The sequence below is a fragment of the Ambystoma mexicanum genome, chromosome 12 (assembly GCF_040938575.1).
Source record: "Ambystoma mexicanum isolate Mex_15411 chromosome 12, UKY_AmexF1_1, whole genome shotgun sequence".
NCBI lineage: Eukaryota > Metazoa > Chordata > Amphibia > Caudata > Ambystomatidae > Ambystoma > Ambystoma mexicanum.
In genome coordinates this window covers 1,189,198,779-1,189,218,151 of record NC_090936.1, presented here as the reverse complement: position 1 = coordinate 1,189,218,151, position 19,373 = coordinate 1,189,198,779, and the positions used below count along the sequence as shown (strand labels likewise).

Here is a 19,373-nt window from a genome sequence, read left to right as displayed (position 1 = left end):
CGTATCACCTCTTATGCCTCATCCTTACAGGTCATACAACTGGGATACTGCCTCCCTTTCGCCTTTTGCCCTCCAGGCAACACCCCCCATCCCCACATGCAACCAAACGTTGCCTCAGAACCTCTCCTGCTGGAGCTCTGTTAGCTTCTGGCAAAAGAGCCATAGAACTGGTGCCCTGCACACAATGAAGCAAGAGTTGGTACTCAACCTACTTTTTGGTGCCAGACAAGACAGTCTGACACTTATCCTGGACCAGCTGCTTCTGAGCTTGTACTTGCACAAGGACAAATTCAAGATGGTTACTCTAGCCCAGATCCTCCAGGCCCTGGACGTGAAGAACTGGCTAGTCTCCCTGGACCTCCAGGATGCTTATTTCCATGTGAGTCCCCAAGAAGCACAGCAAATACCTGTGATTCAAAGTAGGGAACTGTCGCTACCAGTTCAAGGTCATACCGTTGGGTCGTACTTCGGCACCCAGGATTATCAACAAGCGGCTAGCAGTAGTGGCGACTTGCCTCAGAAGGGAACGCATTCATGTTGTTCCCTATCTAGAAGACTGGCTTATCCAGGCTTGCTCTAAAGACCTAGCATCGGCACACTTACACAAAACGTGCAGCCAATTGCAGAGCTTGGGCTACTCTCTGAACTTCAGAAAATCTCAGGTTTTGCCATCCTAGTCTCTTTGATTTATCGGTGCAGTCTTGGACACTCGCCTGGGCCGGGCTTTGCTCCCGAGGACATAGTGGCGAAGGTCTACAAGATGGTCCAAGTTTTCCAACAACAGACAAAGGTTCTGGCCTCTGATTTTCTGTGATTGCTGGGTCTTATGGCATCCTGCATCCTTGTGTGGCAGAGGCCTTCCTGAGCTCAGCGGTCACAGTTTCAAGGACTAATGTCGGACCTTCTTTTGGTCTTGAAGTGTGTCCAGAAACCTGCAATGGTGGTCGGTGAAGGACAATCTACCAAAAGGTTCATGGTTTCGTCAACCCTGTTCACAGGGGAACTCTAGTCATGGATGCCTGCCTGAAATGCTGGGGCGCTCACTTCCCAGACCTTACAGTGGGTGGACTGTGGTCCCCCATCAGATTGCTGGGCGCACATCAATCTGCTGGAGCAGAGAGCGATCAGGCTTGCCCTGGTCGCTTTCTTCCCCTCTGTGAAAGGCAAGACAGTGTTGATCCTGACGGACTACACTGTAGCCATACATTACTTCAACAACTAGAGGTGGCGTAGGCTCTTTGCCTCTGCATAGAAGCAATTGCAATTGTAGTTCTGGGTTCAGGAGAACAGTATGTCTGACTCAGTTCAGGCGCCAGCACATTCTCCTTGCCTGCCCACCTGGCAGGCAAGGAGAATGTGCTGGCGCCTGAACTGAGCAGACATCCTTCAAACCTTCCACAAGTGGAAACTCTGCCAGGAAGTATTAATGGATTCTTTCCTTCCACGGGCTCATCTAGGATATCCCTATCCAAGCCTGACACCTCTATGCACCCCACACCGACCATGACGTCTGTATTAGTATATATAGCGGCACCGCACCCTGTGACCCCCGTTCTTCTTTTTTTCTGTGCCCTTTGTAAACTATTTGGGAACAGGCTTGTCGAGCTCCTAGTTTTCTAAAGCAATGCCATGACTTCTTGGGCTTCAAGCCGTGTGCAAATTGCAGCATGATGTCGGTCTCGGATCTACACCAGATTTGTCTATACTACTTGGGCGAGAACCATGGCAGCCAAGATTGCGGGTCATGCCAGTTCATGGGAAAGGGCAGCAAAGATCTTCACATTCGTCCACAAAGCATAGGGAGAGGCTCTGCGGTCTCAGTCGAGGTTGCACAGCGTGGGACAACGCCCCAAAAACAAACAGTTCTGCGCAAGGAAAAGTAGTAGCAGCATTGCAAAAGGTCCTGCTTCCTGGGTCCTCTCACGCCAACCTTTGTCTAAATCTTCAAAGAAGAGCCACCGCTCCAGTGAGTGACATGATCGTCCGACGCAGGTACCTTTTCCAACCCAATCCTCCATGCCAGAGGAACGGAAGAACTGCTGCCTGAAGATGTTTGGACATCTTTGCCAAGACTCCAGCGGCTCTGGTCCTGGCACCTGTGGCACTGGCAACGGCACTGCAGGGTCCCATTGCGTCTGTTGCAATGGGCAGGGTACCCTCTGGGGGCCACTCCTGGACGCCTAAGGGCTTGTTCCTGGACTAGACCGAGACAGAGGCCTTTTGGCGCTAACAGGCCCACCTTCAGGGTGATGGCGTCTGCACCGGCGTCATTGGCGGTGCCACCAACCGGCATCATGGACACTGTGGCTCTGCAGGAATACGTCCCCCTCCCTAGGGACTGCTTCATGTCGAAGATGTACAACATATATGATGAAGAGGGCGACCAGGTCCCCTTTGGGCTTGCAGCAATGGGTTCTAGGGAGGTGTGAAGGGAGCTGGGCCTTGCAGAGGAGCTGCAAGGGGCCAAGGCCTCGATACCTCTCTAGAGATGGACTTTTTGCCAGCTCCCACCCCAAGAATGCCTCAATCAGCCTTCCAGAATTTGATGGCTAAGGTGGCCAGTTTCTGGGGCTATCTGCTCCGGTCAGGTCCAAGGTTCAGTACGCACTATTTATTCTGGACGATGCCCTCAAGAAAGAGATGCTTGAATGTGGCAGTGATGGCCCCGGAATTGGATCTGTGGTATAAACCTACCTTTGTTCCCAGAGTGGACAGGGATCTGGCGAGGAAACGCTGCCCCGCTCTACCAGGCCCAGCCTTGCTTCATCTCTCATGCTTTGCCTGAAAGTTTGGTGGTTCAGGCCGTGACAGCTAGCATGAAGAATTCTACTTTCCAGTCCCCTCCACCGACAGGGAGAGTAAGAGGTTTGATACATTGGGGCAAGAAGGTTTTTGCATCAGACAGTCTTACACTGCGGACCGTGAATACCTCTTGCTCCATGTCAAGGGTCTCCTTCGGCCTTTGTACGGTGGTGAGAAATGTGTCTGTGTATGTCCCGGAGAGATAGATGAGGGATGGTTTCCTGTCCTTGGTCTCTGATAGCAAGGAGGTAGCACACCATATGCTACAATCCGGACTGGACACAGCGGGCTTTGTGGGCAGGTCCTTGGCCACTAGCACATTGGTCAGGCGCCACTTGTGGCTGACGATATCAGGGTTTGCAGCCGACGTCCAGACTAGGCTGTTGGACAAGCAAAAGTCTAAGGCAACTGCTAAGTCCTTGGGGCTAGCGCTGCAACAGACTTCCGTACAGTCGTCTTCTCAGGGCAGGGGTTTCGCCCCTTTCCCACCTTTGCCCCATGGGGCCATAAGCAGTTGGCCCCAGGAAGAGGCCAGATGCTTCCCAAGAAGCAGAAGAAGGGGTACCCATCAGGGTGGAGTTGCAGTGGCCACTGTCCCTGCCACACCCGTGGCAACCAAACCTCAGTGACAGGCTTTGCCACTCGTCACTGGTTGGGGAGAAGCTTTTCTTGTTCAGCCTGGCATGGTCGAAGACTGCATCCGACTCTTGGGCCTTCCAGGTCATCCGACAAGGATATTGCCTCACATTCCTTCTGCACTCTCAGGACCATGGCCCTCTGGCCACCCCCTTTTTCCCAGACCTCATCCTCATGGGGTACATGGCTTTCCCTACCTTGCCGACTACTTCGTCTGAGCTTGCTCCCCAGATCCGGTGTGTGAGCATTTACTGCGTACATGCACTCTTTTGCAAAGCTTAGGATTTTTCCTGAACTTTAAAAAGTCTAAGGTTTCGCCATCCCAAGCTCTCCAATTCGTCGGGCAGTCTTGAACACTTGCCTGGGCAGGGCCTTTCTGCCCGACCATTGATCGAGTGGCAAACATTTTTCAGATGATCCATGTCCTCCAATCCCAGGAACACGTCCCGGTTTCTGCTTTCCTGCACCTTCTGGGCCTCATGGCCTCCTGCATCCTTGTGGTATCGGAGGCTAGGCTGCGCATGAGATCATTTCAGTGGCTTCTCCATTGCCAATGGTTGCCAATGGTTGCCAATGGTTGCCAATGGTTGCAGTTTCATGACCACAGGTCTTGAACCAGCTGGCTCAGGATCTCGCATGGAGGACTGTGTGAGACAACTTGCTGAAACGCGTGTTGTTTCGCCAACTTTGGCCCCAGGTGGCAGTAGTCACAGATGCATCTCTGACTGGTTGGGGCTCTCACCTGGAGTCTAGGGAACACATCAACCTGCTAGAGTTGAGGGCAATCAGGCTGGCCTTGGTCGCTTTCCTCCTCTTTGTAAAATGCAAGACTGTGCTGATCCTGACTGACAACAAAATGTCCATGCCCTACCTCAACAAACAAGGTGGTGTGGGGTATAGAAACAATGCAACTGTTTCTGGAGAACAGTGTCTCTCCGACGATGGCTCATCTGGCCAAACGAGAAAACGTCACTGTGTACGCCTTGAGCAGACTGACTTCAGCCTCCCATGAATGGGAGGTCTGCCAAGAAGTTCAGGACGAGATCTTCTCCGTTTTGGGGGCTGCAAGTGGACTGCTTCATCTCCAATGTCAACAGGAAGTGTGAGGAGTTCTGCTCCAGGGAATTTCCTTGTCAGGGAGCTTTGGGGGATGCATTGACGGTAGAGTGGACTTTCGACTCCTTTATGCGTTCCGACTGATCCCTGTCATTCTGCTGGTTCTCAGGAGGTTGCGCCTGTTCGGAAACACAATGATCCCGATTGCTCTGGACTGGGGTTTTGAGAACGTGGTACCCAGAGTTGCTGGACCTGTCCATCTGCCCTCATTTGCGCCTTCCAACGAGAGTCAACTTGCTCTCCCAATCGGAAGGGCGGGTCCTCCACCCGAACCTCAGCAGCCTGAACCTAGATGCTTGGCTACTGAGATGCTGAGGTACAAGGAGTGGGACTTGTTGAACGACATGCTCAATGTGCTCCTTTCAGCTTGGATTCCTGCTACAAAATCCATTTATGCCTGCAGGTGACGTACATTTTTGGTTTGGTGCTGGGTGAGGGACCGGGATCCTTTTTATTCTGTCCACTGTATTGGATTTTCTGCTTTCCTTGGCCCAAGCAGGCCTGCAGATTGGTACTGTAAGGGGTTACCTCACCACTATTTCGATGTTCAAGAGGTCTCCGGAACAGGGCTTGTGTTTCACATTACCCACTGTTAGGTAGTTCTTGCAGGGATTGTGTAACCAGTTTCCTCGCACCAGTTTGTGGTTCCGGCATGGGAATTTAATTTAGTTTTTGATGTTTCTCATGGGTGCTCCGTTTGAGCCCCTTGATTCCTGTTCTATTAGGTTACTCATCCATAAGGTGATTTTCTTGGTTGCCATCACTTCCGCGAGGCAGGTGAGTGAACTCCAGGCGTTATCTGTTTTGCCTCCCTATTTGGTCTTTTCCAAAGAGAAGGTGGCGTTGAGAGTGAGACCCTCCTTTCTGCCAGAAGTGGTCTCGGAGTTCCATCTCTCTCAGAAGATGCATCTTCCTGTGTTTTTTCCTCTGTATCACCCTTCCAAAGCAGTGGAACAATTCCATTGGTTGGACCCGGTAAGGGCCCTTAAATTCTATGTCTCTAATACTGGAGAGGCTAGGAAGGATGACCAGCTTTTCGTGGGTTACGCTGGGGCTCGCGCTGGCAGGGCTGTCATCAAACAAACCCTGTCATGGTTGATCATTCTCTGCATTTCGGAATGCCACGATCTGGCTGAGAAGGATATGCTTGAGGGTCTCAGAGCTCATTCTATCAGAGGAGTGACTGCCACCTCTGCCCTGCAAAGGGAAGTCCCCGTTTATCATGCGGCAACATGGGCATCTTTGCACACATTTGCTAAGCATTACAATTGATATGGCATTTATAACGCGCCTATACACAAGTGTTTCAAGGCGCGACGAGGCAAGGGAGGGGGAACAAAGGGAAGACAGACAATCCTAATAGACCAGTTATAATTCAGATCGCGCAAGTGCATGGGAAGGGGAAGGGGAAGGGACAGTGCAGTACATGGGAATAGATAATAACAATAAGTAAGAGTAACGGCCAGCCAGGGGCAAGGGTAAGTGCAGACATCCGGTGTCAAGTGCAGGTACGACGACTGTAGGGATACAGAGGCAGTCCCCAAAGCGGAGGTTGCCAGGCAGGCACTGCAGGTGTGTGTGACTGGCGTGGGAGGACCTGGGCCCGAGATCAGAGGGTGTCCAGGTAACCAGTGCAGTTTCAGGTAACAGGCAGGTGATCAACAGGGGAGAGGAGGAGAAAAAGCAGAAGCAGAGATAGGTTTTGAGGTGCTTCCGGAACTGGAGATAATTCTCCTCAAGTTTGAGGGAGGCTGTTCCAGAGGGAGGCCCCAGCTGACGTAAGAGATCTACCACCACCTCGTTTCTTGGAGAAGCGACTGACCCAGAGGGAGTTGGAGGCGGATGAGCAAAGAGCTGGAGAAGGAAGATATTTAGGAAGAGAGAGTTGAAGGTATTGAGGCCCCAGGCCCAGAAGGCCTTGTGGACAATGCATAGGGTTTTGAACTCAATCCGTGCAGCTACTGGGAGCCGGTGCAGGGATTTCAGTCCCGGGGAGATACGATCCCTGGGCTTGAGGCCAAGGACAAGTCTCGCGGTCCTGTTCTGGATGAGTTAAAAAGGGTGAAGAGTGGAGGCAGGCAGATTTAGAAAGAGGCTGTTGAAGTAATCCAGCCTAGAGAGAACCACAGCTCTGGAGACAGTGAGCTTCTGGGGGAAGGAGAGGAACGGAAGAATACCTCTGAGGAGGTGCAGCTGGTAGTGTGATTTCTTAGAGACGTCAGAGATATGAGCAGAGAAGGAGAGTGTGGAGTCGAAGATGACCCCGCGGTTTTTAGCCTTGCAGGTGGGAACAGGAAGAGAGGCCAACCAGAGAGTGATAGGAAAGGAGGGAGCGGGTGTACCGATGAGGAGAATCTCAGTCTTGCTGGCATTAAGGCAGAGGTCATTGGCAGCACACCACTCCTGGATTGCAGACACAGAGATGAGGGAAGGAGAAGAGGTGGCCAACGGTAGCCTGAAAATGAGCTGAGTGTCATCCGCATAGCACTGAAAATTAGGGCAGAGCGTGGCAACGCGGTGGGCGAGAAGTGGCAGGTATTGGTTGAAAAGCCAGGGAGAGAGTTTAGACCCCTCGGGTACACCACAGGTAGAAAAAAAGATAGCAGAGAGGAAGGACCCCAGTTGGATCTGGGAGGGTCGGTCAGAAAGGAAAGAAGTCGGCCACGCCAGGGCCTGACCGGTGATACCCAGGTTATCACAGAGAAATTTGAGCAGGATGGCATGGTTGACCATGTCAAAGGCAGAAGAGAGATCAAGCAAGATGAGGACACAGGGTGTTAGAGTCCAGGTTGGAGCAACATCCGTCAGAAAGAACATTACAGACAGGTGGGTAATCTTTATTACTCTGAGACTGCATATGCCGTCATACTGATTAAGATGCATGCGTGCAAATGTAATTCATACAGAATTGCTCATATGCTCCATAAAGATGCTCCAGCCATCACCAGATTTGTTTCATTGTAAATCTTGGTCAACATGATAGAAGATGGCGAATGTAAATCTGAGATGCTCCAGCGAGAAACTGGGGGCACTGGGGCATTAATTCCCCTGTAGTTTAATTTCTAGAAGTATTGTGCTTGATGTCCATGGTCTCTATTTGAACACACACTCTTACATTCTCACTAGTTTGGTCCAAATGAAAGGACTGAGGTTTGTGAAACTGGGCAAATACAAATCGAGTTCATGGCCTTTGTGAGTTGAGTTTAGTCTCTTGAGAGGATTAGCACAGAGGACTCACTCTTACTAGTGCTCTAATATGCCTTCGGTCACACAGCAAGCTTGGGGTACAGCATTACCATATGCATTTCAAGTTACCTGGGAATGTGTATAGGCTACTGGATAACAATGGAACATATATTAATGTGTTCATGCACATATACATATGCACCCAATGTTTATAGCTTGATTTAACAATGAAGTCACAAAGGAATACATGAGGGTATGAAAGCACTTCATGTTTGTTTGAGCAAGTGGTCACTGAACCAAGTAGTGGAAGTGGTGCATGAAAAAAACACTAGCGACCATAGCGAATTGGGCCTGAACACTATTATTTATGCCTTGCTTCCTAGTGAGTTGGACATACTAGTATATTCATGTTTTTTGGTTTCGTTTTTGCTTATTAACTTCTTTCTTTTTTCCATCCTTTTTCCACAGTTGATAGCAACACCTGGGCCCACGTCATCTCTTTGTACCCTACACTGGTAGAATGCATCACTTGCTCATCCTCTGAAGTCTGTTCTGCCCTCAAAGAAGCATTAGTTCCCTTTAAAGACTTCATGCACCCTCCAGCATCTAGGGTGCAGAATGGGGACTCCTGACCACATCCAAGGGGTGGTGTGAAGAAGACAAGCAACCTCCCTGCCCAAAACAGGAGTGGGTGCTCCACAAGCGAGTCTTAAACAAGATGGACTTCTGGACAGTCTGTCCTGGCCTTCTTTTTTACCTTACTAACAAGTGTTGGATAAGCCATAAACAGGAGCTTACCATACACCTCCAGGAAGGAGTTCAAAGGAGCAGCAGTGCAAGCCTTTCTTAAATTAAACTGACTAGCCGCTCTCAATTACAGTATAATCCTGTGTACCTGTACACTCTGGTATCTTCAAGTGGGGAATGAAAGTGGGCTTGTGTATAGATTGTGGTGTGCGTGTGTTAATGATGTAATTAAACAAATAAAAGTATTTCCCTTCGGCCCCATTTACAAGGCTGCTGTTTCTCAACCTCTTTCAGGTCTCATTATACTAGAAGCAATTTTATGCAACATGGTACTGTAACATTCCATACTTACCTGTAACCAGCCTTTAAATACGAAAGAAGCTGAAATACTAATGTGTATAATAAATGGTACAGTTGTGTATAAACATGTCGCATTTATTGTGTAAAGATTTTTTGTAATCATTTTAAAACCTCACATAATGTATTTATAATCACTTACTCGACTCTGTCAGCATTTTACTTTATATTTGGCCTTCTAAAGTGGCAGGTGTGCTCATCCATATCAGTGGCCCTGCCGCTGTCTCCTTGCATAAATGCATTTCAATATTTCTTATTGTGGGCCCCAAAATCATCTCGATCACCACAAAAAGCTATTTTGAACAAGGTACTTTGCCAGAGGGCGGTGTGGTATAATAGTTTTAAACTTAAATGCAGAATTTCAAAAATGTGTCAATCAGGTGAAATGGATCTCTCCTCGTATGTTGGGATTGTGTTCCATTTGTATTAAATTAGGACATTTTGTTTCTTTAGTTCTGTCAGAAATGCTCTGTATATTTCACAGGTCTCTTACTGTGTCTCTAATTGTGGTTTTATGTTACAGGTGCAACATCTAAGGACACAAGGGCCTCCTTTTTTGTGTGAGCCCATAACCTGTGAGGATCTAGTTTGAGCAAGTAGACTAATCTCATGCACAGCCTTGCATACAGAGCCTTTAGGAGCGAGGCGTTACTTAATCTGAAGCTTAGAGAACATTATTTCTGAAAACAGCCATGCATCAAGGAGTACACTAGCCTTTTGGGACTGATCAAATGGTTTCATGTTTCATACACTACCTAACTAATGCAAAATGATTTTGAAAAATGTGAATGAGGGTTAATTACAAATTACTTGTTTTTATATGAACTGTGACACTACGTGTTATGCTTCTTGTCTAACAAGTTGTTTGTGACATTAAATGCTTACTTTACTGATGTTTCTGTTTTCATGATATATGTGAAACTGTTGGACAAATCTCGATTCTCAATTATAAATGAAAATGCCAAAGTGTTCTAGTATTCTTAGTCCTGGACTTTGTATATTTCTCTATTTGGGCATATTTTGCATGCTAATCAAGGTATCCCTGACTCGTTTGGTCCCGTTTTAGGGAAGAAGATTGAAGTCTTAAGGATCATCAAAATGTTATTTTGCGGATGACCGACATACATAAGGTCTTTTCATATGATAAGAACATTTGTGAGATGTACATTATAAAAACCTTCAATCAAGTATAACATGCAAAGAAAAGTTTGGGACACTACAGCTAAATCCAATTGTCTGACCGAAATTTGCATGTGTATATATTGGACAAGAGGGAGAGTTCTTCAACAATGTGCAATAAGACCATAGCAGAGAACAGAACAATACTAGGACTTCTGATCGAGTGAGCAGGGCGGGGGAGGGGCATACATGTGGGGACATTCACTGGGAATGCCCCAAACTTAACCACTTAGATTTCCTGTCTGTGTACAACTTTAATACAACAAATGAAATGGTTTTCCAAGTAATAGTAGTTTTGTATGTACAGCTTTTAACCTTCACTTGAAATATTCTTACATGACCTGGTAACCAACAAGTGGACCTGTGTTAGCAGTGATGCACTTTCTTAAGGCATAGGGTCCTTAATGGGGTTCCCTGTTTCTTCATTTATTTATTTTTTTACTTTAAAGCAAAAACAAAGAGAAGTGCATCAGAGCACTGTACAGACTAAAAACATATCCAAAATAGGACAATACAACATACATGAATATAACGATAGCTTGCAATAATAACAAGGTTTAATTGTACAAAATACAAAGGTATCAGCAAAAGATCTGCCGCTCGAGAACTTTCTGGCAAAATCAGCATGAGCAGCACTTTAAGACGGTACACAACGTCATCAGTGACATCAGATACAGTAGAAACCCACACAGCCGGTTGGTGAGACCATATACAAGGGCCTGCTCCATAGGGGATGCCAAGCTACGATTGGTTTGTGTTACCTCCATCTGTCAGTTCCCACGTGGGTCAGCTGGGCTCACCTTCTACCCTGTTTCTTCTACCCTGCTCCCCCTCAACCTCCTCCAGCCTACTTCTGCAGGAGTCTGTCCTGATAGATTTTGCTTTCACCATCACAGTCTTGTGGCCAATGCTGGATTTGACTTTTATGGACTTCATTCATTCACGGTGTGTCACCCTTTCTCAACTATCATGCTGGACTTCCTTTGCATCCTGTACTCATGGTGGCCCTGAATCATGCTATTCCCATCTTCATCTTGTATCCTGGAGCTAAAGCAGTGCCTCGCGACCATAATTACAAAATGGCATTTTTTTCTATGGATACACTGGGTTTATGCATCTATCGTTAGCGCTATATTATATCCCTACCGAGTTTCATAGCACGGTCCTCTCCCCCCTTGTACACTACACAACTTCATATGGTATTCACCTTACCTTAAAGCGCCTAGGGGGGTGAGATAGACTCATTTCCATCCCAATATTCCCCCTTTCGTTACTTCTACAGTAACAAATTCTTCCCCATATTTGCACAAATTTTCCCGCCTCACTGAGCCTCATAGGGGGCTGTTCAATTTATAGGCATCCAGGCCCTACACAGGTAGTAGACTTTCTCCTGCTCACGCATACTGCTCGGGGGGTACATGTCGTATAAATCCAGCCCCATTCCCTGCCAGGTCAACCCACACTTCCTTGTAATGTTCGGGTTCGGTGGGAGGGACAATGGTTCTGTGGTACAATTTGTCTACTACATCTCCATAGACAATAGGGACCATGTGGGGAATGGGATGATTAGTCTGCACTTCTACTTCCTTTGTATCACAAGGTACTTTTGGAGCTCGAATAGAGACCATCATCATTGCGCTACTAGACACTGATTTGGTACAACACCGGAGACCCAACTTGCACGTGCAAAAGATAACCAAAACGAACACGATGATGGGCACCAATATTTTCACCAATGTTCCAAGCCAGAATGGGGCCCAACTGAACGCTAGCGAAACACATTCTTCTTCTTGAACACCAGCTTCCCTTTCCAGCTTCACCCCAGATCATGCACTGCCACGATAACGTGTGACAATATCCCATTTTCAGCGTCTTCAGAAGGCACAAATGTGCAACATAACCTCCCGCTCTTTTTGCAAACACTGCCTTCCATTGTTGTCCGGAGGTCGAGCACGTTGCGGTTCTGCATTGTCCTGAGGGTGCGCAGCTCAACCCATAGAACGTTGAATCCTTGCTTGTTGTCATTAGCCAACTGGATCAACTCCCATTGCACTGGAATCATTTGGAATTGGCTCGCGTTTGCACGCTGGGCAGTAGTAAGAATGCAAAAAAGTCTCCGATCCCCAGTTGGCTGGAAGAAGCTGGGGAAAATTAAGGCAGTTCACACACACAGCCAGGGACACAAAGAAGAAACGGCAGCGATCTTGCAGGTGGCAAAGGCAATTCAGGTAGCAGGCACCAGTAGTAGAACCACAGTGTTGTGAGGCAAAGGCAGCTTGTGATTGTATGTAAGACTGCCAGGTGGCGTGTTCTAATGTGCGGTAAAAATAAATGATTTAAAATGCTTTTTTGGATTTTTTAAAAATTTCATGGCAAATCACTTCTAATTGCCCCTGGAGGTGCAGAAAGTCGGCAATATGCACCTACCTCGAAAAAGGGGCCAGCAGCAGCCCAGCAAGACCGCAAGATGGTCTGGTAGAATGGAAAGGTGTGGAGCAGGTTTTGTATGATCAGACCAAAAAAAAAGGTCTGACCGTACAAAACGACCGAAAAATGCTACCACCAAAGGTTCGAACACCAAAAGTTCGAACCTTTGGTTGGTAGCATTTCAGGTAAGTAAAAAAAAAAATCTTTAAAAAGACTACGGGGGCTCATGGGGTGTCCCCCGCAACTCCCCGCTCACTATACTGTGTGGCATAGTGAGTGGGGTGATGCAGGGGACACCCCCGCAGCACACCCGCAACAAAACAACAAAAAAAAGAAAAACGGGGCTGCAGGGGTGTCTCTCGCAACACCCCGCTCACTATACTTTACAGTATAGTGAGTGGGGGTTGCGGGGGAAACCCCTGCAGCCCCCATAGTATGTAAGTGTGTTCACATGAGAAAGGTGCAAACTTTTGGTAGTTCGCACCTTTCTCATTGCAACATTCCGGCCGTGGCAAAATCAGTCGCGGTCGGATCACTTTAAACGTGGAGCAGCAGGACCTCGAGCTCCGGAATGAAGAGGAAGGATGATTCTATCAAGGCAAGAGCCTTGGTGAGGGGGCCAGCTGAAACCACAGAGAGAATCCAAAGTTGCTCAGGTGGTCCATAAGCCTGCAAGGGTTTGACTTCTCCATTGAGCATAGGCTAGGTATTCAACATAGCAATGCTGATCGGTTGTCCCGAATGTTTAACCGACCTGAACATGAGACTCACCCAGGGGTGGATTAATTCCCCCCTGTCCTTGGTCTGGGAGAGGCGGTTGTTAGGAATGTTTCCCATTTACATGTCATTTTCCCTCCAGTTGTGTACTGTGGGATGTTTTTACCCATGCATACAAGCCCTACCATAAAACTGTGCAGTACTGTCATGGAAAACATCATGATGGCCAGAACTCCCCAGAGAGTGCACAGGGAAAACATGAAGAATGTTGTGAGCACAGGAGGGCACTGCCTAAAACCACCGTTGGGCTACACACCCAGTAGCCTGAAACCATTGGGAATGGCAATGCTGATTGCCAAAAAAGCAACTCAGAACTGTGGGGAATTCATTTTCTTAATCCCAAAAATGGTTGCATTACCAGTACTCACCACTATCAGAAAGCCGGCGTTTTAAAACCACCAGACTTTTGTGTAAAACTGAACAAATGAAACAAAACCAGACCAAGGAAAGACTTGCTAAGAGGTGGATACAATGTAAAACTATATTCTGAAATGACTTGAAGGAAGTAATTATTTAATGTATAGGTAAAAATTGTCAGTTTGATTTGAATGTAGAAAACTGGGAACAAAAAGTGACATTTAGCTGAAACCTGGCTTAATGAAACTGAATTCTGCTTGACAACTACCCCCGACAGGAGTTGAAACTGGATGCTCAGACACTCTGCCCCTGGCCAAAAGGAGTTAACACCTCTCTGATTAGATTAGGGGTGGAGCAGCTGGGGACTACAAGGAGTTGAACAAAGGCCTGTCCTGGACTCAGGCAAATGTTATATTGGGGGCGTCGTAATATAGCTTCCTCTTGGGAGAAACTGGGGGGCAGCTGTGCCTCTGTGAACAAGCTGGCTTGGGGGAAGTGGATAAACCAGTTATTCCACCCTGTGATGGGGGAAGCCACACCCCTTTTTGACCAGGGCATAATTTTAAAAAGATAGATAACTCGTAGTGCAGACTTGTCAGAATTTTATAAGTAATATCATTATTTTTGTGATTTTTCTGTGAACATTTTGAGAGGCGTTAGGACCCTGTGGTGTATTCTGTGGGGTTGCTAGCTGAAAATAGGGTCTCATTCCAAATGTATGCATGTTAAAAATCTGACACGTTATCATCTGTAACCCATATCCCTGGTGCACATTTGTGTAAAATCTGGAAATGTTTAGAGGTCGTTATCTGGATGAAAAGGGGAGAATTCTGTCATCATTGGACACAACATCGTACAAAGACAGGGATCGGATGCTTTGGTGCTACAGAAAATATGTTAACTTGGACCTATAATATTTGAAAAATGGTGCATAGATAAATATGTATTTGGGTCAGAAATAGATTTGTGTGCAATCTGACAAGGGGAGGTTCCTCTGACCATAAAACCTACAGCATCACTCTGACTCACATTTCCTCCCCCCAATCAAGGGAGAGAGGAGGAATTGGCCAATGATAAGTGAGAGGGGCAGGTTTAGTTATGACCAACGCACACACCCACTTTCCAAAACACATAAAAAGAGACTGCTGGGACAGGTAGGGACATTCAATTCCATTTGCTGCGGAGCATGCTGACCGACGACTTCACATCCAGAGATCCAGACTTCAAATCCATCAATCTCCAGAACCTGTAGCAGAAATTAACTCCAGAATTTGTAGCAGAGAGGCCTGAATCCACCAGCTGAATCCTCTTCAGCAGGCCTCAAAACTTACCAAACTATTCAACCGCCGGGCGAGCTGTTTGAAATTTTGCCGAGAATTTTTGCAAGAACCTGTAGCAGTACCCAGAAAGCAGTGTTACATCCAGAATCCAGAGAGGCTAGACCAGCAGAGCAGAGCTGACCCAGATCGCTGTGAGCAGAACCAGTGCCTGATTGACCCGCCGAGCAGACAGAACCGCAGCCAGACGTGTTGACCAGATCTGTGACGAGGCCTAGTTCAAATTTATATTGTGAGTACCTAGCAGAACTGTGCAGAACCAATCTCTTAGTTAAAATAATCTAATCCAAACTATTTTAACCTAAGTAGAACTGCCTCCTAGAAATCGTGTCATCTGTCATTTTTAAAGCTGCACAACTGTCACCTGTCAATTCTGCAGCTGCAAGCTGTCGCCTGTCATTTTGAGTTTACTTTAAATCCGAAAAACTAGCTTTATTTAATCGTCCGTATCTCTGGAACCGTTTGGGCTAGGAACGTGATTTAACTTTCCTCTGAAAGCCTAGAATCTAAGCTTTCCAACAAGCCTGGAACTGACCTCCTACTCAATATACCTTTTCCGCAATCACGATTTACGCACTCGCGAAATTTACTGCGATTTGCGATTTTGGCTCAATTTCTCCACTTGTCAAAATAGCAGCTCCATTCTTTCTTTTGTTAAAATCCGTTTGCAACTTGGTCATAACTCATAGAGCATTGCTAAAGTGAGCCTGAAATAATACCAACACGCATCTCCCACTCACCCTGAATCTCTAGAGGGAATTAAAATCAGTTGCCACATTTTCCCATCCATTGCCATCACATTTAAAAAGCATTTTGGGCCTGTGTTTCAAACTCCTACCTGTTTCCTCTAAGCTTGCTGGGGGGGAACTGAATTTCGTATTGTATTTGATTGCATTCCTGAGAACTGTGTGCTCCTCTTTCCATCTCCTTCCATTTCTTACATTGCATAGGGGAGGGGGGTGAATTGCCAGAGAAAAAGTGATTATCTTATCTTTTGCTAAAATCATATCAAGTGATTCTGTACTGCATTTTATTCCTCATTGCTTTTCCCTTGAAATCATAAAAGTATTTTTGCTACTTTATCCATCCTATACTAACTCCTCATTGATTGTAAAGAAGTGTGCTAGTGCCAGATTACCCATTGTTGATCAACATCATATGTCTAAGTGTACTATCAGATATTAATTTATTATAAAGTGTGATATATATATTGTTTAAATTCTCAAATAAACCTTTTAATTTACAAAACAAACCTACTTCTTGGCTCAGTGGGGTCAGGGGGATTCTAAGAGGGGGGTGTTATACAAGGGTGGTCATCTAGAGTACTGAACTAGACATAAAAATACATTAATAAGGGTTTTCCTCAGCATCCCAGACTAGGCATTGACTTGGCTGTAGTGTTGATTGAATATCGCTTACAGTACACCCCAACTTTTTGCTGCTATTTAAGCACCATTGTCTGACTTTTGTCAGTGGAGCACAGCCTTCAACTGCACTCCACTGGGCTTTCGCTCACTTTATTATGGGGCAACTGACGTACCCTTAAAGACAGTCAGTACTGGAAGACTTTGTTTCCCTTAGTCCTTTCCAATGTTGCAACTTTTCTGCAACATGTTACAAGTGCACAATGTACCTTACAGTACAGTGCGCTTGGGTCTTCCTTTCATTTCCAAAGGCCCTAGACTCCCTCAAAGGATTTTTTAGGTGATGTGAGGACGTGCCTTGGACAGGGTTCGTGGAAGCTTTTCGCTTATTTTTAACCCTTTCTTGCCATGCAAACCGTGTTTACAGCGGTTGGGACAGAAAGGTGGGATGGCTCCAGAATGGCCATGCCACAAGGTTCTTCATCCTGTCCTCTGGACATCTTGCCCCTTTGCTTTCCCCAGGTGGAGCAGACCCAGGTCAGTCCTTATTTGGGCATGCATTCTCCCGCGAAACGCCAAGCTTTCACGTGCTTCTGCATGCCTTGTGTGTGTGCCTCCAGGATGTGGGCTGTACTGTCTAGTTCAATACACATACTGGGTGCCAGAGAGTCTGGTGTGCTGTGAATGACGGGGACCACCATGATTGGTCCATTTCTGGTGTGCTTGTATGTGAGCAGATCTCCCATTGGGTCCTCTTGATTTTGTCGAGAAGGAGATTCTGGATAAGAGAAGTCCCCAAACACCCACACTAGGTCGATCTCTTGAGTTCCTACTGAACTTAGGATAGGATCCAAGTATCTTGAAACTAAGAAGCTGAGTCGAGGAACCACTGGTGACCCGCTGGAAGGTTTGGCACCCTGAGCCCGCTATTGTCCCTCTGAACCCCTCTGCATCTGATCGAACCAGAAGGTCTGCAAAGGTGCTTTGACCCATTTGAATAGTGGGACCAACTATTCATGGCACCTTCATCTATACCTGCAAGTAAGCCTCTTCGGAAGTGTCCCTGGGCCAACCAGTGGGCTGATCAGCTTGCGCAGGACCTTTGCTCTGAAACCGCTTCCATTTTGAGAAGACCCTTGAAACTTGGTACATTACAAGCTATGTGTTTACGGCCCTCTCACACCGAATTTTGTACACTTGGCATGCCCAGGTATGGAATAAAGGGAGAGAGCCGGAACCGGAGTCCACGCAGTTACCGTGTCACCCAGCCATGGTGACGAACTTTACAGGTGCCTTGCTGCTGTGCCCTGAAGCCTACTACAGTGAAAATGGCTTGATCCATCCACCAGGAGTGGAGAAATCGCCACTGTCCCGCGAGGGATCAACGCTGTATCTTCTCTGCTGAAAGCCGCACAACTGCCGCATTTGAACCTGCAAACGAAGTGGACTCAACTGACGACGTTTGGTCTGGAGTGCGCCGGGGGTCAGTGAGAACCTGCAACCCTACCGGTGGCCCCTAGCACATCCACCACTTTTACACACGTGTCCCCTGAGGGCACCTCACCTGTCCACAGGTAGCCTGTGCTACCGTCCCTTTCTCAACTCATGGGACCTGTACTGCCCTATTGGGGAGACCCTCCACGAATAGTGGGAACCTGTTCTTCATTTCCTCACCCACCTTCCTGAGCTGCTGCAGCCCCTGCAAGAGACCCTTGAAGGAGCCCATTCCCCAACATGTTCTACAAAAAGGACCAAATAATGGACACTCCCCGCTAGGGAATAATAATAATAATAATAATTTGGCATTTATATAGCGCTACGAACCCTCAGGTATCTGAGCGCTGCTTATTACCCACGGTGTGTGGTGCTCATTTATCGACCTCGGAAGGATGAAAGGCTGAGTTTGGCCCTGCCGGGATTCGAACCTGCATTAGCAGGCTCTGCACGGGTGTCAAAGCGAGCGCTCCACTCGCTGTGCCACTTGACCGGAATGAGACCAGGAGTTGGATTGCAAGTGAAACAGGTTTATATAAGATACGTTGTGCATGCAGAGAACTCTGCTGCCCAGAGAGCGCTCTGCCAAACATTACACGGGCAGCACATCATAAGTCGAAATCGTGTTATTAGTGACACAACACTATAGGTACACAACTCTGCAATACAATTGGTGAGACACAATGGTAGATTAAGTATCCATATGGGGTGACCCCGTTGGATTGGCTGTTGCTTGGGTGTCGGTCCCACAGCACGTGGGTCAGCTGGGCTCATCTCTGTGGGTTGAAGGTTGTGTCGGTAAAGTGCTACATTACTAACTATCTAAGAGCATGAGACAAATGGCAAGAATAAAGGTTTGGCATGAATGGGGGTGCTTTCAGAGTTCACCGAAAAGGTTATAAAGACATTATACCCGCTGCATCCAAACAATCATAAAACATAATGCCCCAAATCCAGGTACCCACCTTGGGGGATTTGATCTATGTGATGCCTCATGATACGGATGAACATGGGTTATTTTTATGGAGGATATATTGGTATGGGGGATTAGTGCTATAGTGGGTGTCCTCATCTGGTCACTGTAAGGGCTCAGATGTGTATCTGTATCAAATAACAGAGGGGCATGGGCCCAGTGGACCATGGCTTGGTGGGGTGGGGGTTGAGAGAGCATGGGCAGGTTAGTCGAGATGGATGTGTTCTTGGGCTGTTAGTGGTTAGAGGCTGATCAGTACAGATTATACATAGGAGAGAAGGGGGCGTCTGCCCCTTTGGCATATGTGGGAATGGTAAGGGGGGCAGAAAAGACCACATCTCCCCCAACATTCCCCCCTTTCGGTACTACTTAAGTAACAAATACCCTCCCCCAGTAGGTCTACGTTCCTCTGCCCTTTTTACTGCCTCATCCCAGGCAGGAGTGCCTTTTATTGGCACCCAAGCTCTGCACACGTTTCTAAGGCTCTCCCCACATTGTGCATATTCTTCAGGGGTGCAGGTCATGTAGATACAGTCCCCATCCCCATCCAGGTTGACCCACACTTCCTTGTAATTTTCAAGATCTTGGGGCTGTTTGATTGTTTTGTGATAGTAATTATCT

The 19,373-nt window shown here is 47.2% G+C and overlaps 1 protein-coding gene across 2 annotated transcripts in view; it reads left to right on the top strand.

Moving 5' to 3' along the window:
• MON2 (MON2 homolog, regulator of endosome-to-Golgi trafficking) overlaps positions 1-9,737 on the top strand; it is a 1,155,350-nt gene extending 1,145,613 nt beyond the window's left edge. For both annotated transcript variants that reach the window (XM_069629845.1, XM_069629844.1), the window contains one exon: positions 8,209-9,737. In XM_069629845.1, coding sequence (XP_069485946.1) covers positions 8,209-8,372 — 164 coding nt within the window. In that variant the 3' untranslated portion in view covers positions 8,373-9,737. The remainder of the gene's footprint in view (positions 1-8,208) is intronic.
• The last annotated feature ends 9,636 nt before the right edge of the window (positions 9,738-19,373 follow it).